At 35.1% G+C, this 26,687-nt stretch overlaps 4 protein-coding genes across 4 annotated transcripts in view; all 4 read left to right on the plus strand.

The window, feature by feature from the left end:
• Positions 1 to 4,023: 4,023 nt before the first annotated feature.
• On the plus strand, positions 4,024 to 5,518 carry LOC138134083 (pupal cuticle protein 36a-like). Its single transcript, XM_069052154.1, has 2 exons — positions 4,024 to 4,175; positions 4,231 to 5,518. The coding sequence occupies exons 1-2, from the start codon at positions 4,026 to 4,028 to the stop codon at positions 5,023 to 5,025; spliced, it is 945 nt and encodes a 314-aa protein (XP_068908255.1). The 5' UTR covers positions 4,024 to 4,025; the 3' UTR covers positions 5,026 to 5,518.
• Positions 5,519 to 8,020: 2,502 nt separating this feature from the next.
• LOC138133161 (tetra-peptide repeat homeobox protein 1-like) lies at positions 8,021 to 17,694 on the plus strand. The gene is made up of 3 exons (XM_069050959.1): positions 8,021 to 8,162; positions 8,227 to 8,799; positions 16,721 to 17,694. The coding sequence occupies exons 1-3, from the start codon at positions 8,151 to 8,153 to the stop codon at positions 17,441 to 17,443; spliced, it is 1,308 nt and encodes a 435-aa protein (XP_068907060.1). The 5' UTR covers positions 8,021 to 8,150; the 3' UTR covers positions 17,444 to 17,694.
• A 2,764-nt stretch (positions 17,695 to 20,458) lies between these two features.
• The window catches only part of LOC138134078 (loricrin-like), a 67,429-nt gene continuing 61,200 nt past the window's right edge, over positions 20,459 to 26,687 (plus strand). The window contains exon 1 of the mRNA XM_069052146.1: positions 20,459 to 20,462. The gene's annotated coding sequence lies outside the window, so the exon portion shown is untranslated. The remainder of the gene's footprint in view (positions 20,463 to 26,687) is intronic.
• On the plus strand, positions 21,383 to 22,402 carry LOC138134088 (uncharacterized). Its single transcript, XM_069052158.1, has 3 exons — positions 21,383 to 21,511; positions 21,569 to 22,214; positions 22,273 to 22,402. The coding sequence occupies exons 1-2, from the start codon at positions 21,500 to 21,502 to the stop codon at positions 22,199 to 22,201; spliced, it is 645 nt and encodes a 214-aa protein (XP_068908259.1). The 5' UTR covers positions 21,383 to 21,499; the 3' UTR covers positions 22,202 to 22,214; positions 22,273 to 22,402.

The raw sequence follows: 26,687 nt of genomic DNA on the forward strand, positions 1-26,687 counted from the left end.
CAACGTGGAAACGCTGCAAGCATTCGGGACACTTTTCCAGATTCCGCATTATTATCGGAAATTTTCGCATTGTCAATTTAATTTGATCTTACAATAGGTATTATTTATTTTTACTGAATAGATATTTTTTTATTATAGTTTACAGTATTGTAAAAGAATTATTTTTTGTTAATAAAAGATTATTTTATTTAATAGTATGCCCGTACCTTGTGTTTCATAAATTTTTATATAAATTCTGACTTTCCTCGAATTAAAAAGAGCTAGAAGATTAATTTTTTTTTTATTGTTACATTAATATTTATAATTATTTTCTTGTTTTTTAATATACGGGGTGATCAATAAGGACTGTTTAAGTTGGTAACACTGAATCGTATTTTAAATCGTATAACAGGAGTAGCTTCCGGTTGTTGGTGGCTTGTCGTTGTTAATGCTATACCTATATCAGATATTTGTCAAATAAACCAACAAAACATATCCAGTTACAGTGTTATAAATACAAATTTTCTTAATTGTATTGCCAACTTAAACAGTCCTTCTTGATCACCCGGTACATATCTGATCCAAAAGTCGGTATCTGTTGTAAAATTCCATTATAAAAAAATAGGTATGTATTTTTGAATAAAAACACCTCACTCTTTAACCAAAACAACTCTACACGTGGGTTAAATACTGTCACAGCTGACAGCAAACGGCAGCATTCTACACCTGTCCGCTACGACTGGCTACGAGCTTTTCGAATATGTCTGCCGAAAGCACTGCCAACATTAAGAAAAAGTTGGTTAAATACTTTAACCCATAACTAAGCACTGAAATACGCATACAAGGTTAATAATTGGGTTAAAATTTAACCGCGTTTTGCAAACCCAAAAGTTAACCCTGCACTGAAATACTGGGCCTAAGTGGTACTTTCCTCAGTAGGAGGTATCTGATCATAATCTTCTCATTATTGAAATCAAATTATAGGTACTATATCCTTACACAAGCTCAAATTCACTAATCGAAATAAAACCCCTGCTGCTCAACCAGTCGCATATTGAATAACATAACAATTATTACTCCCAAACAACACTAGTAATATTTGTCTAATTAAATCCATTCATTTACAGTTATTCGTAGAATTGTATGTTTCTATAAAATCATCTAAATAGTCAAATACCATTTCAGCTTTGAATTATTACTTCTTGCACAGTAACTCAAATTATACAAATTTGATCCTCGAGGGCTGCTCCAAATAATGCTTATTACATTTAACATTTTTCGTGTTTATGCAATAAGCTATTGTAAGTTGTTATAATAAAGCTGTTGTATTATCATAAAATAAAATTTGACTATTTTGTGCCATATGCAACCAACTTAACAAGACCTGGATGTTGTTAATCACCCACCTTTAAAAAAACCGGTATGTGGATAGGCAAGCAACTTATTCGACGTGTATCAACGGTGATCTATACATTTTGCTTAAAATGCAATAAAATAAAGTTAGAGTAAAACGTAGGTACAGTAGATGGCACTACAATGTAGTAACAAAACAATTTACTCACTAATAATAACGCGTGAGCAACAATTATATTAGAGAGATATTGCAGTGTCATATAGCGGTTAGCAGTATTTAGAAAGACGTTATTTTGACATCCAAGTGTCAATTTTTAGCACATAGACGGTAATAAGTAATAACGATTGCGCTTTACGTAAATTGCGAACGGATACCTACCGCAAGACGTTAACGTTATTTTTGACATTCCTCATATGTCAACAGTTCAAAAAAGTTTGAGTGCGATTTGACCGAAATAAGTTAAAAATAAAGTGATGAACTGCTTCTTCAATATCATCGTCATTTGCACCACCTAAAATTGCAGCTTCTAACATTTAGTCCATTTTTGACACTACTTGTCAACTTTGCATTGTCTTTTAATAACGTTAACGCCTTGATAAATTGCAGTATTAACTTTAAATCACTATGCCATTAAAGCGTAGGTAGCGTTATTTCATAGCGCATGCATTTATTAATCTATTACTTAAATAAAGTTTGAATGCAATATCTCTCTACTGTTTGAGTTGGCAATAAAAAATTCCTCTCGAATTTGATTGTTTCAGTGTCATTATTGACAGCTGACATAAATTTATTTGGTTTTTGTAATCTTTTATTGATCATTGGACTCATTTGGAGCAGCACCTTTCAATTAAAAACTTTTTCCTCGCTCTAACTTGTTTGTTTTTAAAAACTTCTCATTTTTCAATAAATCGTTGCTTCGTATCACAAATAACCCAAGTTTCGACGATCTATCAAACAGGTCACTTCCGGTTATGTGACAAATTTAGGGACGCAAAAAAGTCACCATAGTTTTGTTACCAACTCAAACAGTAATTGTTTATCACACGGTATTTTTCATTTCAGCAACAACTCATCCTTAAGAAAAGCTTGTCTCTATTTTTATTCGAAATTCCTTGTATCGTACAATTCGTACAAACAATAAAAATGAGAAATATCATATCCTTTTTATTGACATAAATAAATTTTTGTTTCAATATTTTACATTTTTTAAATCTTTTATTTTAGTCCCGTAATTGAATGAGGAAAAATTTGTTCTATCGACATTATAAGTGAAACTTTATTATTAAAACGAAACAAATTAAATTGATGAGTAGGTAGAACGGTTACGCTTCATAAATATATTCTTATAAACCTTTAATCCAACATAATTTTTCTTTAGAAAATTATTCAATTCTTGTCATACTAGAATTTTCCAATAAATTATTCAACTTAGTCTTATTTCTATTTAATTTTTTTTGTTTTCACGACTTTTTTCCTTTCATTTTTAAAGCTAATCCTACAGACCGGACGACACTTTGCCGATACTATCTTTCCCATTTAAAAACTAGTTTGACGCTATACATTTGACCACGCAAATGAAAGAAGGAAATTTTTAGCAGAAGCCTAATAATAATTGTTATGGTACCATAGGTTACCGATAATGTATCATTAGCCACCTAACAGAAAGACAACAAAACGAAATGTTCTACTTAATGCTTGAATTAATACAGTAACAGACAGTTCGAGAATTTCAACATAATATATTTAAAATCGTGCCTACAATTATTACGTTTCAGTAGATACGTTGCTAATAAGTAATAACAATTAATAGGAATATAAGTACGTGAAACAGTTTTTTCTTCTGCAAATTGGACTAGAAACCGGTCGATAATCGATTTGGATCACTCTTCATATAATTAGTGATGCAATAAATCAGCGAAAAATTCCAGCCGCCATATGCCATTTCCAACAAAGCAACTTTTTTTCCACACACGTAACAGATTTTTGCTGTTCTTCCTACGATCGCATGTTTGGCAATAATAGCCATAATTGAAACCACATTCACCTAAAGTTAGGAACTCTACAGGGAAGTGATATATTCTAGATCAGATCGTTTCATCCGGTAGACTTTATCGTGCTGTTACGCCTTTCCAATTTATTCATTTTACCTTGCCTGCAACACATCATGCGTTTACTGGATTGATGAACAGACAGCGATCAGCGAGTGCAATTATTACTAACGTAAAATCCTGGTTTCTCAACGAATTCCCTCACAATTTGCATAAATTGCAGAATTTTCAGACAAAGACTATCGCAACGCGAATGCACCCATACCGCAACAATAATTATTTCACAATTTATTAAACCATAGCAAAATATATAGATCAGCATCCGGCACTATTTACGTAACGCTCAAATTAAATAAGAAAATTGCTCGCAGATCTTGAAGCCCAATTAATATTGTTAATTGAGGCAGAGGCTGACGGCTCTGACAAAATTAAAGTCGTCCATATAATGCGAGATTGAAGGGTTTTTATCTGAAAAATAATCGAAGGGGCGGCGACGATGACGTAAGGTGAGAACGGTATCGAACAAAGGAGTTGTTGTAGCGGCCGAAGAACAAAAGGTCCAAATGTTGCTAAAACGAGCCTTTGTCATCGTCTCTGTGTGAACCTTTACCCTGCAATTTATTGTTATATTTGAACAACATTTTATGCACTTGCTGCTGCAGGGAGATGTTAGGGGGAAATGGGAAAGTACTATCACTGTAGGAGAGGATGGACTTGTATATAAAGTGGCGGGTACTAAATTGGAACAGACACAGTTGCATCGTCAATTCCACACAAGCAACATGAAGTTTCTGGTAAGCCGCTCACTTGCGAAAATTACATAACGGCATAACCGCCAAATTTTTACAGGTCTGCACTTTGCTGCTAACATCGGCGGTCTTCGCCGAAGAGGCCGCTAAGAAGAAGCGTGGCTTGTTGCTTGGAGGCGGCGATTTCGGCGGACACGGCGGCGGAATCTCGCTGGGAGGACACGGCGGCGGCGGTGGCATCTCTCTGGGTGGAGGACACGGAGGGGGCATCTCTCTGGGTGGAGGACACGGAGGGGGCATCTCTCTGGGCGGAGGATACGGTGGAGGATACGGCGGAGGATACGGTGGCGGACTCGGCGGTGGGTTCGGCGGCGGCGGCGGCGCCGAGGAAGGACACATCACTCACATCACCCTCCACAAGCAGATTTCTGTGCCGGTCCCACACCCAGTACCTTACCCAGTGGAGAAGAAAGTACCATACCCAGTCAAAGTACCTGTGGCCGTGAAGGTCGACAAACCGTACCCCGTGCACGTGCCCCAACCCTACACAGTCCACATCGACAAGCCCTACCCCGTCAAGGTTGAGAAGACCATCCCCGTTCCAGTCAAAGTACCGGTCAAAGTACCATACCCAGTCAAGGTACCATATCCAGTCCCCAAGCCATACCCAGTACCAGTGCACAAGCCAGTCCCAGTGCACATTCCTGAATACAATATCGTCAAGAAGCCGGTGCCTGTTCTTGTCAAGGGACACGAAGGAGGATTCGGAGGCGGCGACTTCGGTGGCCACGGAGGATTCGGTGGAGATTTGGGAGGAGGACACGGTGGATTCTCTGGTGGATTCGGCGGAGGACACGAACTGTCCCTCGGCGGTGGTGGTTTTGGACACCATTAAAATCAAATATGTGATATTAATTTTCGCCTCTCTTCGACTCACTTATTTTTGTTGATGCTTCATCAACAAAAATAATTCAGTTGAATCCTGTATATAGTTGTCACATATCATTCATCTAACACGCACGTTGTCCAAAATTACCATCGACTTGATCTTGATATGGATAGCTCCACTTTTGGAGAGTTTCCATATTAGACTTGCAACCAGAAATTGCTTGTTGCGCAACTGACTATTTTGCTCGAGTTTGTTAGATTTGTTTAGGTAAAGTAATTCTGTTTGTCTTCATTTTTATTTAAGTTTGTTTTCTACATTTGTCCTAAATAGCTTCTCATCTTGCTTGGCAAATGAATTACCACCTAGGCAATTGAACAACTGTCAGCAAATCTGATAGCAACATGTGTCATTTTCATTTCATCTTTTATCACTTAGTATTGTTGTATGTGTTTACAACCTTTATGTTTTTTTAGTTGTGCAATAAAACTATTTTTCTATTTATCAGACTTTAATTTATGAATAACCAAACAAGAAGTACAAGAAGACGATTAATTATATAATTTCAAAGCAACATTACAGTATAATTTAACTCAACCACAATCACAAGTCATCATTTGCCGTAAGGCTAATTGCTATCTATTCGAGTTTCATTTAATTAATAAGTCCATTATAACACTATTGTACTTTTACAAAATGTTACTCTAACTGTATCATACTACTTGCATTTTACTTTACAAAACAATTAACTCCACTTTCAGTTCTACAGGAAATGACACATTGTATATTGTGTAAATTATACATCTTCATAATATAATCCAGTAACACTTAATGAAAGTTGGAATAAATTTGTGTTATATACAATTCGGTACACGAAATCGCATATTTGGGCAAGTCAAAAAAGCTTCAAATCGCATTTAGACTTTAAATGTATTGCGGGTTGCATTTTCAATTCCGCCGGGCTCTTTATCACTTGTGAAATAACCCTTATAATTTGATAAAGAATTCATTCATAGTTTTTACAATAAAATTAAAAAAAAAACTAAATGAAAAAATGAAATGCTTGAAATAATACGTGATTGGCTATATGTATTAATGAGAGTAATAATCAAAATTAGTCAATAACGAATCCGGTTACAGCATGTTGAACTCTAATGACTAGTGAAATTTTTTGATCGATGACCTGAAATAACATTCGATAGAAATAAAAATAAAAATTGACTTCCCTAAAGTTTGTTGAAGTAAACCTACAGGGTGAGCAACAATAACTGTTACAGTTGGCAAAAAAAAATTTTACATAAAATTTTCAAGACTGTATTGTACCTATTTCGGTTTGTTTTATTGACAATATTGACACCTGGTATACATTTCAAATTTAAACGTCTTGGTTTTTGTAATCTTTTATTAATAAAATGGTTTTCTCGTTGGAACATGACATAAAAGTCACCAAAAATCACCAGAATTTATTGCCAACTCAATCAGTACTTGTTGCTCACACGGTACTACACTGGAACCAATGTTCGGTAATTAAATAAAAGGAGATCTAATTCTTTGGATTGTGTCACCCGGGCGCCGCGCCCTTGGCCAATGGCATTGCCATCTAGAACACAAAGCCTTAAGGCAGCAATTGTTTTTGATCGTGACGTCACAGTAAAGGCTTCATCGAAAAACGCATTAAACCTCCAGAATTTAATAAAAACAGTAAACTTTTTGGTTAGCACTCTTTTTTTAGTAGAACGATGTGTTTGGGCTTTACAATTACTGCGTCGTGGAGTAAAATGCCATTAATAACGTGAAAATTGTCATATACAAGTGAGGTTAAGTTTGTGTATTTATTGTTTTTGCGTAATTTTTACTTTGTGAATCATTCAAATCACACCAAATCACAACAAATGCTTCTTACGTCTTAATTATATGTGTAGCAAATATAGTTTCAACTAAATTGCCCTTACAACGACTTGTAATCGCGAAAATGTTGATATGGTATAAAAATACTTCCCAGGTTTCAACGTCTCTTGCGACGTCCTATGAACAGTAAATACCCTGGTATTAACTGAAACTATTATATACACTTGCCACCAAGCTTTTGCTTATCTCATAATTTTCCATAAGAATGATTAAAACACCGTATTTGATACTTTCTGGAAATGTAAACAAATGTCAAATTTTGACGTTTGGTCTTCCTCGTGACGTCACACGTTGTCTGGCTTAAGGCCTGGAGTTCGAGATGGCAATGACAGTGGCCAATAAGGGGGCTCCGTTCGTACCGCCTTTGTCCTAATTTTCCGATAAATACGTGACGCCCTCCGAAATTCGTTCACGCTGTAAGCGTATCCGTTTCGTTGACCCTCTCCCTGTACAAAAAAGACTGTGGCTCCGTAAAAGCGAGCTGGACAAAAAAACGATGCTCTTCTTCGGGACAACGTATTTCCCGAGGCGAACACAAACGGCTCTTGGCTGAGTCACTCCGACGTGGAAGAGGCATCGACACCGGATTTTAAAGTGTTGAAAATAAGAAGAAGTATAAGTATTGTGCAATACATATATTTTTAAAAATTATTGAAAAATTAATATTGTAGTATCTATAATTTAAAAAATTGTTGATTATAAAAATGTCTTCCTTATACACTTGTAATTCTAGACATAATTCTTTTTTTTGCATTTGTATAACAACTTTACCATATAATTTATTTGGCTGACAAGTTAATTAAGTGTTTAATTTTTTATCAACTGCGAGTTAGGCAATCACAGATAAAATAAATGTAAAATATTATCGATACAATTAATACCTCGTCGATGCTTACCAAAGTTGCTTCCTTCTAATTACTAATCGATTATTTAATAACGTTTCGAGAGTGGCAGTTTGTCTTAATTCCAGTAAATTCGAGGAAGGAAGCAATTAACGAAATTTTTTATTTGTTCATTTTTCATAATTTTTCTTTGCCCTGTTAGGTAATGGTTTTTTTCTGTTATAATTGTTGAAGATTAAAGTGTATTGTTGTTCGTGCAGTCACTGATTTCTGTGATGTGCAGCTAAATGGAAAGTACTATCACCATAGGAGAAGTTAGAACCATATATAGCCTCGCCTCTTCAATCAATTATCACAGTTGCATTATTTCTTCCATCAAGCAACATGAACATTTTGGTAAGATCTTCCATTGTGTTCGTTAAAAATATTATTAAAACAATTCTCGCGGACCCTCCGACAGGTTTGCATTCTTCTCTTAGTCACAGTTGCTTTTGCTGACGACGCGGTCAGAGAAAAGCGTGGTCTGTCTCTAGGCGGAGACGGCGGCGGTAGTCTACTGGGAGGCGGCGGCCACGGCGGTGGACTGTCTTTGGGAGGAGGCGGCGGACATAGCGACTTCAGCGGTGGAATTTCTCTGGGAGGATACAGTGGTGGAATCGGCGGCGGAAGCGGAGGCGGAAGTGGCGGCGGATTAGGCGGCGGTGCCGTCCAAGAGGGTCACATTATCCACATCACGCTCCACAAACAAATTCCAATTCCGGTCCCACATCCAGTGCCCTACCCGGTCGAGAAGAAAGTACCTTATCCGGTCAAGGTTCCGGTCGCTGTCAAGGTCGATAAGCCTTACCCTGTCAAGGTGCTCCAACCCTACACTGTCCATATCGACAAACCTTACCCTGTCAAGGTCGAGAAAACCATCCCCGTCCCAGTGAAAGTACCCGTCAAGGTTCCGGTACTAGTTAAAGTGCCAGTTGCGATCCCCAAGCCGTACCCGGTTCCGGTGCACAAACCCGTTCCAGTTCATGTTACTACTTAAATAAATCTCTAGAATGATTATTATGTGTAAAGTCAATCATTTAAAATTCCAAGAAAATTTAAAATATTATCAGTAATTAAAACTGATAAAACTGGGTCAAACGCAATCCATTCAATCGAAAGATTCAAAGGAATCACTTTGTTTAGGAAACGCTGAAAATTTTCAATTTTTTTCAAACGATATTGGGAAGGACTTATGCAGGTCTTTATAATCTACTAATAATAATGAGGGTTGGAACGGTTGAGCCAGCCCATTGCTGTCGGCCGTTATAAATTACTTAAATTATTGAAGGTTCAGAAATGCGCCGTATTTAAACATTTCTTAGTGGAGGTAACCGCGATACAAAATTAAAAGTTATAAACTGCACAATAAACTCACAAGGGATGGAAGAAACGCATTTCCTTGTACCTGCACTCAGGGAGCAGATATAATGTTAGAAGGCATATTATCAATTTTTGCAACTTGGCCTGGAATACCCCAATTAGAAGTGCGTTCATCGGATAGAATTGTGTCAGCTATGATATTTTAAAATTATATCCGTGACTTTAATATGGCAGGCAATTGAGTTAACTCTAAACGAGGACCTGTTCCTAGAGAATCGTAAGTAAATTAGGCTAATGTCCCTACAGAGGAAGTGTGCTCAGTAGCCTTTGAAGTATTACAGAATTTCTCAAGGTAACCTTCCACCCGCGAAAGATTTACGGCGGCCGCGATCTGCGGGAGATCCTCGTCATCTTCGTCTCGTCTTAAAAGTAGTAACAAAAAGCCTCGACGATAAACACACAAAAAAATATAGAAAAAGCAAGTACACCGATCGATTGTCCTCTTGCTGGCAAGACCACCAAGCCAGCAAGAGAACGAAACTGTGCATAAAAAAAGGGAAAGCTAAGGTAACAATCCAAAAGAGCTAACCTAATATTTAGAAATTATTCAAAACAAACAAAATAAAATGACGAAACTGCCTAAAACTACTCGTATATAGTGTCGGTTACAGTCACCGATGCTCTGCAGAAGAACCACTGCGGCGACCTTGGGCGATCACCTGGAGGTTTCGCCAGAAAAAGATCCTTGTCTCGTCCAGCAACGTCCCGACGACCGGATGAAGACTCCAGCACCTTCTCTTCTTCGGCAGTTGAGCAACTGCTCGGAGCGATGGTGTTCGAGTGGCCGAGGGTGAAACAAAATCCGCCACCAGGGCGTTCAGCTTTCCTGAAGCTTTCCGTGTGAGGGATCTTTGATCCGCACTACGGCGCTGGAGGACGATCTTCCTGATCTCAACCCCCTTGATCGAAGGCCCTTTCTCAGGACCCCATCACTTCTTTACTCCCTATCGCCCGTCTTCCGCTCTCTTAGAGCCCCAGAACCTGACTGCCTCGTTTTAGCCTTTCCTCCACTCACGTAGGTTTTATGACAAAAACTTTATTTCCGATTCGTCCGTGCGGTGTTTGTTTCAAAATGATGCAAAATGATTTTAACAGCAATGGCGAAATGTATTGAAAACATAATTACATAACATTTTTGATTTACAATGCAAAAATTTCCGATAATAATACGGAATCTGGAAAAGTGCCCCGAATTCTTGCAGCGTTTCCACGTTGAATGACAAGGGAAATCCTCTCAAAAACGAATTTCTTTGATTTTGAATCGCCTAATTCCGCGATAAGTAATTATTCCAATACAATTAACAAATGCGTTTGATACTTAGCTTATAAACTGCCAGGAAGATTGTCTGTTGCAATAGGACGAGTAGTCAATGTTATGCCGATTATTTTTGTGGTGGTGTTACGAATGTCAACGGCGCTGATGGGATATGAATTTGACGAGTGCGCCCCACGAGTCGAATTCAGAATTCAATGAAAACATAAAACTTCTTTTTCTATAATTGATTCAAAAAGTTGATATTGTATTGTATTTTTTTAACATTGTTAGTATTATAGTAACTATAGAAACCATACATAACACACACTTAACCTTTTCTGTTTTTCGCTTCACGCACTGTTTTTTATTAGTTACCTAGCAACATCGCCACTGCTTGATACTTCAGATTCCTCCAAAAATTTGAATTTTAAAATTTAGTTTTGAAAGCAATTGTAGAAAAAAATATTGTTTATATTTCGTGCGTGAAGATGTTTTTTGTGCATTCAAAGGCTTTACTGCCTCGCCATAAAAGAACATTTCACTTCACGCACTTAATATCGTGCGTTCATATAAATGTATCCTCAAAGTTGTCGTTGGAGAGTCAATTGAGAACGCACCACTCGTGTAAAAGCGTATATTAAACAGCTGATCCGTGATCTTTTAGCCGTATAGTACGTTCACAATCGAGTACTTTGAGGATAAATTTAAATGAACACACGATATAAAAATAACTATGTATTATGGAGATACTGATAGTTTCATATAAGTATAAGATTAAAAGGGCTGATTTCTACGAATTTACGAGTATGTAAAACAATCCCAACTATTTTGATAAACTTCGTCCAGCGAAAGATTGGGAGATTTTAAATTTTATTAAATTAACCCAACACTACAAAATGCACTAGAATGCATTAATTAGAGCATAATTTCAGGACAAAAATGTTACTGCTTGAAGAATATATTTCAAATTTTAGGTGCGCTAGGTACTACTTTCTCTACGTAGAATTTAGTGATTTTTATGTCAACCAATCTCTCGCTGGACAAACTATACATCTAATTATCCAAAAGATCATCCATTGTATTCTTATAAAAATAAGAAAGTAATAGGAAAATTCAAAGATGAATTGAATGGTATTAAGATGTTGGAGTACATAGGTTTAAGGTCAAAAATGTACAGTTACAGAACAGACAATTCTACTTCTAAAAAATTAAAGAGCATCAAGAAAGCAGCATTGAAAAAAGAAATGAGTTTTCAAGATAACAAAAATTGCTTGTTTAATCAAAAAGAATACTTTCATGGACAGAAAGTGATCAGCAGTCATAAATAAACATGATATTTTTACTGAAAAAGTAAAGAAAACGTCTCTAAGTTGGAAAGTGATAAAAGACACCTTTTATCCAATTCTACAGATTAGCATATGGACACGTATTAGTTAATGGACATTGTTGAATAAATCGTTGTTTTTTATTAATGTTGAAGTAGTAAACTAAGAAAACAATAACAACAATTACGATAATAAACATAAGAATAAAAATAATAATTTTTAATTTATTAACTTGTTGATTAAGATTTTTTTGGAATTTTGGATATTCTTCATTGAATATACAGGATGTTAGGTAAATGTCGTGCCAAACTTTAACCGCGAGCTACTGGCTTCATGTAGATCTCGGAAAAATATTTAAAAAATTCTATGTCAAAAAATAAATTGACATTTAATTTTTGAGGTAAATTTTTTTTTAACTGCTTTTAGTCTTCTACGTTGTCCCACAACTTCGTAGGTAAAATTTCGGCATATTTTTAAAATACACCCTGTATATCATATTTAATAAAACGTACGCCAATGCGAAGTAACCTCTAGCAAATATGCTTTAAAACAAGAAAACCGCATTGGTCTTAATCTTTTAGGGGAAGCAGGTACTGATTTCCAAATAAGTAAATAGCACTCCCCCAGGTAGACGATTAAAGAGAATATACAGTGAGCGGCAAAAGTATGGAATAAATTCTTTAAAAATTAAACAAAATTTTTTTCCAAAAAATCTTTGGACAGGTCGATTTTAGTTTATAAAAATACATATTTCAATAGAAAATAAAATTCCAAGCAGTCATTTGTTTTCGAGTTATGACGTCATCGCTAGTTTTTTTAAATAGAAACCCCCTATTTTTTTTTATTGATTCTGATAGCCCTTTTAATTGTCTAAATGACAGTATAAAAATTTTATTATCTTACATAAGGAAATTTTTGAGAAAAAAAAAAAAATTGTAAAAAATTAATTTATAATGAACAAAAACAAGTCAAAAAATCAAGTAGTAAAATCAAACAGTCAACTGTTACTGTTAATTTCATTCGTATGTGTTATTTGTTTTACAAAACGTTTTCGAAAATGACTCATTTAACAGAAACACAACGTATAGAAATTTTCATTTCGATTGGATGCGATAGATAAAACTGAAACAGGGGGAATTTCTTCATAAACTTGCTTATTGTCAACAAGCTGCGGGATGGGAATTCAAACATTTAATTCCATAATTTTAAGTACTTACAAACACAGTTTTTGACTTGTTTTTGTTCGTTATAAAATTTATTTTTTCCAACTTTATTATCTTTTTTCTCAAAAATGTCCTTATGTGAGGTAACAAAATTTTTATACTAACATTTAGACAATTAAAAGGGCTATCAGAATCAAGAAAAAAAATAGGGGGTTTCCATTTAAAAAAACTATCGATGACGTCATAACTCGAAAACAAATGACTGCTTGGAATTTTATTTTCTATTAAAATATGTATTTTTATAAACTAAAATTGACCTGTCCAAAGATTTTTCTGAAAAAAATTTTGTTTAATTTTTAATGAATTTATTCCATACTTTTGCCGCTCACTGTATATATAGTAACGAGAAACAAAATTTTCTTGGAAGGTAAATTATATTTATTTATACGTAAATTGAAATACAGAAATATCGTTGGTGCCAAGAAAAGTGACACATCTCAAAAACCCTCATTTTGCAGTAGAACGATTTTAATATCTAGTATATTGGGATATAAGGTTAGGAAGTGCATTATAACAGAATCGAGAAAGAGTTTGAAAAATTGAGACGAAGGAGGCACATAATGTACATTTTTATATCCGTGAACAGTAACTAATTGTACCGTCCGCGTAAATTTTTGACGATGTTGACAAAAATTTCAAATTTTTGTGGCAAGAAAAAATTATTATCTTTTTCTTTTGTCATGCACCTGAAGAATTTCCTGATTTTGATTAGTTTTAATTTGAATCGATTCAAGAGCATCATCTACATCTTTGATACATCTGCGTAATGAACTGAGAAGTGCAGTGCTACCTGAAAATTTCTAAATGATAAGCCGACCCCTTATTAACATTTATAAGCGCTGCAGTTTACATCAGGTTATTAAGACCCAAACTAACCGCGCGCTGCAATTTAGTATAGTTGTCCGTTTTCTCTAAGGTTATATTGGGGCCGTAAAATTATCCCATTATGTAAAAGTTGATTTGTCTACAATAGGAAACATTTTGTGGTTGTGAACATCAAACAAACCCGACTGGTTGTTTCGTTCAGAGTTTTTTGATTTATTGCAGGGGCGCGTAGCTTCTGAAACCCACACAAAAGGGCAGTTTATTAGGAGGTAACTACTTTTACGGCCCCAATATAACCTTAGACAAAACGGACAATTATACTTAGGATTTTAAAATCTTCGATCCTCGCTGTAATTTGACATCGCCGCTTCAGGTATTCGGCCTGTTTTGCAGCACTTGGTTAACGCCTCGTGCTTCAGATTTCGGCCTCATACTTGAAAAGTGATCTGACAGCGCTACTCATATGAAATAGTGAAGGTGTTTTTTTAAATTTGGAGAGTCGATTGCGATCGCAGCACTCGTGTAAAAGCGTAAGATTTAAACAGCAGATCGGTGATCCGTAACCTGTACAGTGCGTTCACAATCGACAGCCTACTTCGACGCCAAACTTAAAAAACACCCGTTATATTTATTACATGAGCAAGTAAAAAACGTTACTTGCGAGTATACCTAATCCTATACTTCATCTACGATCAAATATACAAAAAATAATAAAACAAATTCTTAAACTAGTGTGACACGATACTAAATTTCACAGAAAATTCTGTAAAAATGACAAACAAATGACAGACTATGATCCTGATCGTTCATTGGTTCTGATCGAGGGTCTCCCTCATTTTATAACAAATTTTCTACAAAATTTAGCATCGTGTCCATGATTACCATGATTACCATGATTACGTTCTTATATTTGGTTAGGTTGCTGCAGTTACTGCAATCTCTAAATTTGATTGGTCCAAGTCCGATGGATAAAAGATCTTGTCAATTTTATCCATGGTTGGGAACCAATAAGAACTCTCTTTTAATTTAACGAATCATTTTGCGCACTTAATACAAAAATAACTATTCTATTGTCCAAAGCAATCAGAAACATTTCTTGTTTATGTGTCTTCGGTTGCAAATCTGAAAATATTATTTGATAAATATCGTTAGTCAAGCACACAAAAAATGCTTCTTACCTTGAACACATTTACATCATCTTGGATTTTTGGTAATGGAGGAAGATTATCACGCCGACCAGAATAAATATTTTTTCGAATGCAAGTTATATCACTGGTGGTAATTCCGGAGGAGAATTTATTCTCCTTTTACTCCCTGTGAATAATTTTTGAAGGCCTTTCATATAAGTCTTCTTGCTCTCTTTTTTTAGCACTATTACTGACAGCTTGTCTGCTTATATTTAGATCTTCACTATGATGATGATTTGGAAGAGTATGTAACACTTTAGCACTATTTATATCACTTGTATAAACTTTGGCGAAAGAGTCCTTGTTCACGCACCGGCAGCGAACTTTTCCACATTTTGCCATGTGTGCTTGAAAAAATTGAAAACTTTTTCACTACAAGAAACTTTTCCCCTTTTTCACTAAACATAAATTGTGCATCCATTTTAACGAGGTTTAGAACACCATAATTATTTTATATTTTAAAAAATGAAATGAATGAAGCCGAAGTAGAAAAAATAGCATGTTACACTCGTTTCACAAGACATGTTGTCGAACTCGTTCCTTTAGATTAGAGCACTCCTCGCTACGCTCGTCGTGCTCTAAACCCTTGTGCAACTCGTATAACAATATACTATTTTATGCGACTTAATTCCAATTTAATCTATTCTAATTATTCAGATTTACTATTTTCATGTACAGTATCCCCAGGAAAGTAGTGGCAAATTTTTTCCAATTAGATGGAACTATTAAGAGAAAATATTTTTCATATATGGCAACATTACAAAACATTGTCATTGTCAGTGTAAATTAGGTTAAGCAAAAGTCAAAAATAATGAACACTTAAACATTCAAAAATGTATTTAAAATGTTCAAATTGTCCACCATTATACTGACCATTTAAAAAGAGCTATTCTTTGTTCCAAGCTTAAATCCAGACGTAAACAGCATGAATGATGACATTTGAGAAAGTCAAAAAAAAAGATCGAGATGCTTGTATCCTATAAAAAAGTAATAAGTAGTAAACAACATTGCAACCCTTATTTGATTTGTGTCTTGAATAGTGCCACCTATCAGTACGCAGCGTAAAAGTTGCTACCACTTTCTTGGACACACTGTAGTTACTATGACATACATTTCAATCATACTTTTTATACCACCGAAAGCACTATCATTACTATTTATTTATTCTTATTAACCATAATAATCAACCACGTTGTTACAAATCCAAAATAATTTTATACAACTTTAATTAGATGTGGAAATTATATTCGTAATTAACACCACAAGCCGAATTTATTTTCAATTTCATGAAATTTTATAGGTACATTTTATAATAAATTGCAAAATTTACTTCCAAACGTACGTATTCATAAAATGATTTTCTTTACTTTAACTTTTCAGCTAAACTTATTTTTTTGTTGACATAAAATTCCATCACATTCGTACATTGGAGTGTACAAAAATTATACTCGGCCCCTCAATATCATTAAACATGCATACATTAAAGGCTTTATTAAAATTAATTATGTTACGGTTGTTGCGCTACACTGGAGCTAAAATATTCATAATTTAACAAAAATTTGGTTTGGGGGAAACACATCAATGGTATATAAAGACTTGACTGGCAGAAGACGGATAACACAGTTGCATCGTCAATCCTTCAAGCAACATCATGAAGTTTCTGGTAAGTCAATTAAAAATTGTTAATTAATCTATGCATTAAATGAAATTTGTTACGCAGGTTTGCGCTATACTGCTTACATCAGCGGTCCTTGCTGAAGAACCCAACAAGACGAAACGAAACATCCCTGGACTAGGGGATTATGGATCTTATTCTGGACACGAGAGTCTTTCTCTGGGAGGTGGCTTAGGCGGCGGTTTTGGCGGCGGTCATGGCGGAGGTCTTGAATTGTCGGGTGGCAGTTTCGGAGAAGAGCATCACGGCCATGTGACTCACATCACTCTCCACAAGAAGATCCATGTACCGGTACCTCATCCAGTACCAGTACCTGTGGTGAAGAAAGTACCTTATCCAGTTAAAGTGCCAGTACCAGTGAAAGTTGACAAGCCTTATCCTGTGCATGTGCCTCAACCTTACCCAGTCCACATCGACAAGCCTTACCCCGTCAAGATCGAAAAAACCATCCCTGTACCAGTGAAAGTACATGTCAAAGTGCCAGTACCATTCAAGGTCCCCGTACCATACCCAAAACCATACCCTGTGCCAGTTCACAAACCAGTTCCAGTGCACATTCCTGAGTACAAGATCATCAAGAAACCAGTACCAGTCTTTGTCAAGGGACATGAAGAATTCTCATCTGGAGGATTTGGAGAGAGCGGATTGTCTTTAGGAGGCGGACATGGTTTCTCCGGAGGAAGCGGGTTGTCCTTCGGCAGTGAACATGGTTTGTCCTTTGAAAGTCACGGGCTCTCTTCCATCGGGAGCGGTTTTGGACATCACTAAACATCATAACAGTACCATCGTTATCAATTAAAATATGTCAACATCGTTCTTGAGAAATAGTGTGGTTTAGCTTCACTCAGTGGAGAGTTTCCACACTATTCGCAACCAGAAATGGATTGTCGCGCAACTGTTAAATTTCGTTAAATATGTGAGAATTGTTTCCATAACTAGGCAACAATTCCACATTTTAACGAAATTCTTGTCCTCTTTCTGTGTTTTGAATACCTCAATAAACGTTCCAAAAGCATTAATTCATTTGTCTTATTTCTTAACATAATACATTGTCTTTTACAACATTTTCCATTAGTTAATTAAAAATTGCAACAACCGGTACAGATCCGGTCGAAATGAACATAAGAAATATCTGAAAACACTGAATACTACTCACTAAATATTATTTTACTGAAAATTATGTACTTAATAGTATATTCTGTAACGAAGTTAGAATGAAAATTCGATCTACGAGTGGAAGATTCCGAGCGCGAGCGTTAGTGAGCGTGACGAACCACGAGTAAATCGAATTTTCATTCTAACCGAGTAACAGACTGTATTTTCTCCACGAGCATGTAATAATTCACCACGACTAGAAAGTATGAATCGAAAACAATGAAATCTGAACAATTTTTATTTATTTCAATTAAAACTTGTCACAAAACAATTTGGACGTCGCATTGATATCTGACACTGACAGTTTTGAAATCCATGGCAATCTATGTACATATTTCGTTGAACATAATTATGGAAAATTCATTCAGTTACTTGTTATGGAATGAAAATACATGCAAAACGCATAAGAAGCAAGTGTTTCAGAATAAATATTCCAATCGCAAGAGTGAAAATTTTTACTTTCTATTATTAAAAATGATTTCGGAATTATTACATTCACTAACGGTCATGGAGAAAAAATATTACATATTACATTTCTTCTAAATAAATATCCTTTGATGGTCACCATGAACACCAGTAATTTGCATTGTTCTTGGAAACAAACATGATACATTTTGATTCCATTTTATTTATTTTTTTATATTTTATGTAATGCACGACACCCATGTTAACTTGTAAAGGTATAACTGGTTGCCTAATCAAAAAATTTAAAATATAGTCCATTTTTCAATTATAGTCCGATGAGCTTAGTCCGAATCAAGAAGTCGATATGACCTGCGTCTGCTTTCGACATTTGACAGCAGTGCATGGTGCTACCAATATTTGATAACTATTTATCTATCTATCTCGTTCAATACGAGTAGATCTGTAACTGTAACTGACATTTTTAGCCAAATTACATTAGTATTTTTGGTTGCGTACAAAATAAATTCAGAAATAAGCCTTATGTGACTTGCCCTGTAGTTATTAACGTCATAAGACCGATATGAAGCAAATAACAGACGCGGCTGAATATCGTAAAACAGAGGCGACAGCCGAGATTTTATAATCAGCCGAGTCTGTTATTTGCGTATCGGCCGTGTGCGTTTAATACTTTTCATGATACCATGACCATGAACATTTAATATTTAAGGATTCGTAAATTTTGCTTGTCTTTCATCACTAATATCGGGCGTTCAAATGAAATCCTGGGCTGGGAAGGCGTTGGAAACCGTCAATCCACCTATTCAGTGTGCGTAAAATGCTTTTCCATACATGCGCAGTTGTCAGGAGTGTTGCCTATGTGACTTTAACCACTTCCAGAAGTTAGTAACATTTTTGGTGCAATTTTTAGTAATATTTAACGTTTCAAGGTTTGAAGCAAGCAAGTTTGACTTTGTCGATCCTCTACCTTTTTCTTTACAACCAGGTACACAGCAATTCGCAACCATGATAGCACTTTAAAGAATTAACTAATATTTTCTCTTGTTTTAACCTCAATAACCGACATTCAGCTGTGAATGAGTGTTATGACTGTTTGTAGCTTTAGCCACTTCTAAGCAGTGACAGCGCGCGATATACAAAAAGAGGTTAATAACGCTTTCCATACCGACTCCTGCGCAATCGTCTGTCTTATTTTAACATTGGGAATTTTATTTCTTCTATCTTTTTCCCACTCATTGCCTTCTTCCGTTGAATAGGTGGATTGTTGTGCTTTTTTAAAGCGTAGATTAACTGGAGCATGTTGACAGCTAACCTAAAATTTCGAGCCAAACATTTTTTCTTTTTTTTCTTTCTTTGCAATGTTTTACATCAAAAATAGAAAACGTAACGATTCCTATTCTCGAAGCAAATATCTAAGGGCACCCTTTGCTGAAAACAAACATGTTCAATTATGTCCCGATTAAACATAAACAAATGTCATTCGTGTCAAACGGCGGGAAATTCAAACTTTACACTGTTCTAAACGGTTTAATTTTTCCAACGCCTACTCAGCCCAGGATTTCATTTGAACGCCCGAACAATTTACGAGTGATCTGTGGCTTAATTGCGTAATATCATAGCAACGGAATATACAGTGTGAACATTGTATATATTTTTCTATTCGTTCTTATAGAGAATTTTCTTCTCAATATCTGTAAAAAAAAAAATATTATAATTAAAAAAAAATTAAAAACTTGGGTGTTTTCGTCACAGACTTGTAGTAAAAGTTATAGAGCTATGGGAGTGGATTTTGTCATCCGCCCTGTATATGAACCAAAGTTTTGTGTAACACGTTGGCTTTGCAATGGTAATCAAATATCCGAGAAACGAGGAAGTGCAGATAGATGAATGATTAAATCAGTCTTTTTCAATCAACATTGAAAGAAGATTTCCGTACATTTTTGTCAAAAAAAGAAAGGATTAGGTTCTGTCAATTTTTAATAAAAAATCTTTTTCTGATAAGAGGAAGATTTTTACACCTAGATGATGATTTTTTTAAATGCTACCGCTGGTAACTAGAATTAAAAAAAAACGAGTAACAAAATTTCTGATTAAGTAAGAATTACCAAATTTTAAAAATATTTTTATGTATAGTGTAAAAAAAGACATTGAAAAATAATTTCGCCTACATTAAATATGTACAGTGGCGAGCACGGAATTTCGCACACATTGGACATTTCACTGACTTAATTTTATTAAAATGAGATACCTACTGGCGGCAGTTTCGTGACAGTTTAGGTGAAACATCAGTCATGATCACATATATCATGCGTATCCCACCTCATTATTGATTATAATGACAATAAAGCTTAGACTAGATAGTTTTTTTTTAATGACGTACAAATTGGCGTGCGAAATTCCGTGCTCCCCACTGTACATATGTATTCAGTAGTCTTCAATGGAACATTACATGTTCACTCGTGCGACAGATTATATAATTTTCCGTCTAATTATATATGGATTTTATTTAATAGCCGGATAAAAGGAAGACAACGCTTGGACATTTGTGCGAACCAGTTTCATTCATTGCGTAACACAGTTGTACTCTAGACCCAATGGTATAGAAACTGATCGCGTTTGCAAGCATTTATTTTTAGACATCCTTTCAAACTTCAGTGGCTAATTTTCCCTAAAATCGAAATGTATTCCCATCAACACTTCTATTATTTCTCAATGTTTATTTGCATGTTTTCTCCGAGCAATGAAATTCACATTTGTAACGCTTCTTAATTGATTTAAATGGTGTAATCGCTGATCACCTCTTAATCCGAGATAAGTGTTAATCACGATGATAGACTTTTCCGATTAGCGTCTTTCATAACCGTAACACTTCACATATTATAAATCGTCGATAGTAATCTGCGATTTTCGTGTTCCACTTATGTTATCCAACACATGCCAATAACAAATTAGTTAAATTTGTGCATAATATCAATATCACATTCTGTCGCATTTTCCAAATCATAACGATTACATCACAATATAGGAAGTCTTATCTAATTTCTGTCCGTTAACCAATACTCTGTAATACTATTTCCATACTCATGATGTAAAAGAAAAGGCATTAATTTTAAGCGCGACCTAAATGCGTGAGTTTTTACACATGAACGGAACTAAGGGTTCGTTGGGGAAAGTAATTTTTGTATAAATAGTTGTTGGTCGTTGGACAACCATCAGTTTGTGTTTACCTTTGGGACTAGTACCACAATGAAGTTTATTGTAAGTGATCAGTGCTCGACTCTCTTCCTCTACTAACAGTGCGTTAATCTCTTCCAGATTGTCTTGACAATAGTCGGCTTCGCCTTGGCCGAAGAAGGTGAAAAAAAACACACCAAACGTGGTATAGAATTTGGTGGTTACGAAAGTTTCGGGCACGGTATCGAGTTGGGAGGGCACGGTATCGAGTTGGGAGGACACGGATTTGAACTAGGAGGCGGTCACCACCACGAGCACGTCAAGACCATCACCGTTACCAAGAAAGTACCCTATCCTGTACCCCACCCAGTACCTTACCCCGTGGTGAAACATGTCCCCTACCCTGTTAAAGTTCCAGTCAAGGTACCTGTGGATAGGCCGTACCCAGTGCATGTCCCGAAACCGTACCCAGTAATTGTCAAAAAACCTTATCCAGTACCTGTCGCAAAACCGTATCCTGTACCTGTCAAGGTTCCCGTTAAGGTGCCATACCCAGTCAAAGTACCAGTTCCAGTGCCAAAACCCTATCCAGTTCACATAGCCAAACCCTACCCAGTCAAAGTACCTTATCCCGTAGTGGTGGAAAAGAAAATTCCTGTGTACACCAAAGAGTACCACCATCACGACTTTGGGGGTTCGATTGGAGGTTTCGGTGGGCACGAAATTGACGTCATCGGAGGAGGAATTGAATTATCACATAGTTTACATCTTTAATTGATTTGTTTTGGTATGCTACGTCGTCGAGATATTTTTACAACAGTTAACATAATTTTTTTTTGTTGCAGTTGCAGATCTCTGAGACGCTCAATATTCCACCATGGTTACATGTGATATCTCTAGTTATAGTCTCGTCTGTACTTGTTGAAATTGTATTTTTCATATTAAAAAATGTTTAAAAAACACCTGAACAGTTCACATTTTTGTTTTTATTGAAACAGTACTTATTGAAACACCAGAATACGAAGAATCTTGGTAATGATAATTATGGCTTTTAAATACAAGACTGAAGGTCTTTTTACACTTTACACTTTTTACAACACATTTTATCCACAACCTATTACTTGGCGCTACGCTGAAGCAGCCTGGCTTTTAACGTCACTTCCGGCAGTTCCCCAAAATACGGCCAGATCATCAAAAAGTTGATAGCCTAATACATTTAAATTCAGTATGGTTATGACCTGATTACAAATGGGTTGTGTTAAGTTCACAAATGTAATAATATCTTATTTATCGGTTTCTACTTGATGAAATACTGTTCTTTGTCGAAACATTAAAAATGTAAAAGAACGAACCTATGTGATACTTGAATGACTCGGTTACTACAATAATCGAAAATCAATTCGTCCTTTAAGTGTCAATAAGTAATACATTTTTAATCCACCGATCGTTCTTAAAAATTCTCTCACAACTCCTCTGTGCCCTATTTAATATACAGGCTGATTCACCTTTTACCGCCGGCGGCAAAATTGACCTTAAAAATTACGATTTCCCTTTCATATTTTGCAGACCTAATTGATTATTATCCATAAGGCACATAATATCAAAAAATGAAATTTATAAGTTAATTAGGTCAAATTTTGCCATTTTTTCAATTATTAATTGTTTAATCTATTCAACTTTGTAGCATATGCACACTCAGGTATTTTCACACAATTTTACCATGTTAAATTAATTTTAGCGTATGGTATTATTGAAATAAACGCATTTTGATATTCAAATTTGTATTTGCTTCATGATTTACGACATAATGTCCAAATATCTTAACAATAAGATTTATTAGAGAATTTTTACTGCCACAGCAGGGGGTCCTTTGTAAAATCGAAGAAATTCGTCTAAGCAGGTCAGTTTTACAAGGTAGTCATTGTTGGAGAAAATTTACAACACTAAAAGCCAACAACCATCAATAAAAGCAACTTTTCCATTAAAATCGATTTAATTCAAAAACTATCAAACATTTTTCGAAACGGATTGCAGATATTGATTTTATACGCCATTAGCCACATTCTGATGCAAAAATTTGAACATAATTTTTTTTTTGAAAAACAGTTTTTTATAAATATCTGCTCAATAAATTTTTTTTTTATTATACCTGCATCAGAATCGCCGTTTTAAGCACGCCTGAGCGTGCGAAAACAGGCGATTCAAGCACGCCGAGCTTTAAGGGTTGCTTAGGTAACAACAAATTCACCTACATTTTGAACAATGATAAATAGACATTTATAGAAAATTTATAATAGCAACAAAACAACAACAATTGACCATTTCTATATCAACGATAAATGACACAGATTTGTTCAGAAAAGGTATTTCAATTTACTTTTTTTGTTATAATTTTGAGATTGTAGTGCAGGTATAATAAAAAATAGCGTATGATACACGTTTATAAGGGCCTTTAAAGCACTTGCGACGTTAAAAGCACTCCGCTACGCGTCGTGCTCTTAAACTCGTCGCGCGTGCTTTAAAGGCTTCCTTATAAACTTGTATCATAATATACTATTATAAATTTTTCTCAATTCTTAAAGGTCATTTTGCCACCGGCGGTAAAAGATTAATCACCCTGTATATGAATCAAGCAATCACATGTAAACAAATCCGAAAAGACACGTCAGACTGTTAGGTACAGTAATTTCCATTCGAGTGGAATTGATAAAAGAATTTGTAATTTTTCATATTGTAATAAGATCCTTCGATGCTTCAGTTATACTTATAGAGATGAATATGAAATGATTCAAGTGTGCACAAAATATTATTATATTGTCAGACGAATAAAGAAACACACGTTAAAATTTCAAACCGCCCAACAGCAATATTTTTTGTTCAATTTCCGAAGATAACCTCAAATTTTAAATTGAAAAACTATTCAAGTAATGCCTACTTGAAAATATCTTTCCTAATAAAAACCCACACATAATTTAATAAAATAAAAATTGATGTTTGGGAATAAAGTATCGGGTGTTCACTTAAATTTATCCTCAAAGTGGGCGTTGAAGAGTCAGCTTTGAACGCACAACGCACCACGGATTACAGATCACGGATCAGCTTCTTAAATATAACCTCACTTTTTGCGTTGTTTGTGTTTTTACTCTGCAAATTGACGACTGGTTCGTCCACAATCGACTATTCAACGCCAACTTTGAAGATAAATTTAAATAAACAGTCCATATCTTTTTAACTTGATTCAATCATTCTGTTTCAGCTTTATAAAGTTACCTGTGCGATTTACTTCAACAATTTTACGGTCTTATAAAAAAACTCATTATGATAAATATTCTCTTTGTAATATGTATAAATAAAAGAACTGAACAAATAGATTATTTTCCGAAACCTAATGTATTTTCAGTTGATTTGTTTTACTTTATTGAGAACAGGTACGTTTTTAACGGGATACTTCATAACAGTATTACAATCTAATGTTAGCAAACAACTAAACTCATAATAAACAAAACTTCAACGACACGTCATGTAAGTCCAAGGATCTCTCCTTTGTTAGAAAAACTTAATAAAACTCTTCGTTGTGCTAGCTGAGTGAGCTGACACATCTTAAAATTACTGAAAATCTTTGAAAATAAAAATGAAACAGCTACCTCGAGGTAACTTTATTAAAACTGACAAGTGCTAGTGTTTTTGTTTTAATCTTCTGTAGATGACATTCTGTTTGCATTAAGACTGTTACCTGAACTTATGTACTTTTCGAAAATTTCAAGAGGAATAGGGATCTGCATAATATTGTTTTTGGTGGGAACGTCCGCTGCTTGTGGATACGTTTTGTGTACAACACTGGATGTGGAATTTTGGAAAAAATATAGTCTACTAACTTTCGGCTCCTGCATTGTTTTACGATTACCAAAATTGTTTAAATTGAATAAATATTTGATCAATTTTAGGGGTTTTCATGTTACTTAGTAGTGATTACAAAGCAGAAGGATTACATGAAACTTGTCGACGAAGTTTTTCCAACATTTTGGCCTTTGAGGAGTACGGGCGAAGATAATTATCAACATATATACAGACAAGTTAAGTTCATAAATATTTTCATGGTGATCACAGTTTTATCGTCTTTTAGCACTTCAACTGCTGGTCTCCCTTGGTACGGGGACGAATATGAAATTATGTTACCAGTGAAAGTGTTCACTGATTGTTTAGGCAAGAAGGCTCCTCCATTCTTGGCGTTATTTTACTTATCAGTATATCACGTTGGATTTACTATGATGGCGTGTGGTTTTATTTTAATTCATTTTGTTTTTCATCTCAAATATCAGTATTTTTTATTAAATAAACGACTACAGCAACTAAGCGATGGACCTAAAAACTGGAATGTTGAAGAATGCATAGACAGCAAGCAGTATCAGCACCACGTGAAGGAAGAGTTGACTCTTTGCATTCAGTACCACCAAAATCTCTTATCGTATGTATCAAAATCATTCTCCCTTTCATACATCATAGATGATTTCAGAATAGTTAGTCGATTTAACGAGTTTATTTACTATCCGATATTTCTTATTACGACAAGTTCCATCTTGTTCTCCGTGTCTTTGATATTTTATTTGGTAAGTTTAACTATCACGGTCGAGCTCACATTAAGAGAATTTTTCAGAAGGACTTTGACAATTCACTATTGAGAGGATCACTGCTTGCACTAACAGGAGGACTGTTAACTTCGGGTTTTTGCATCGCTGGACAATCTATTGAAAATGAGGTACAAATAACAAGCCTAAAGGTCTTGTTAAAATTATCATTGTTTTTCAGTCCACACAATTACATGATGTTGCAAAGGAATTGCCCTGGTATTTGTGGAGCTTACCAAATAGACAAATGTATCTAAATTTATTAACAAAATCCCAGATTCATGCCATCTTGTCGAGCTCAGGCATCGTCATCATCAACCACACACTCTTCATATCAGTAAGTTAAATTATCATTTCAACAAAATAATGTTTTAGATTCCAAAAAAAAGATATTTTAAAAATTCACTAACATTTTATTATCTAAATTTAAATTACATATAAGACATAAGTAAGTAAAACCCCGTGGTATTCAATCTATGAAATAAAATCATCGATAAGAATATAATAATGTGTACAGTGTATTCTTTATTTTTGGCCTTATTTCAAAATTAAAGTTAATTTTTTCAAAGTGTCTAACAACATCTTTGTTTCAGCTTTATAAAAAGATAACTTCTGTGTTAGCATTTTTCATGAAC

Source organism: Tenebrio molitor, chromosome 6, assembly GCF_963966145.1.
Source record: "Tenebrio molitor chromosome 6, icTenMoli1.1, whole genome shotgun sequence".
Lineage (NCBI taxonomy): Eukaryota > Metazoa > Arthropoda > Insecta > Coleoptera > Tenebrionidae > Tenebrio > Tenebrio molitor.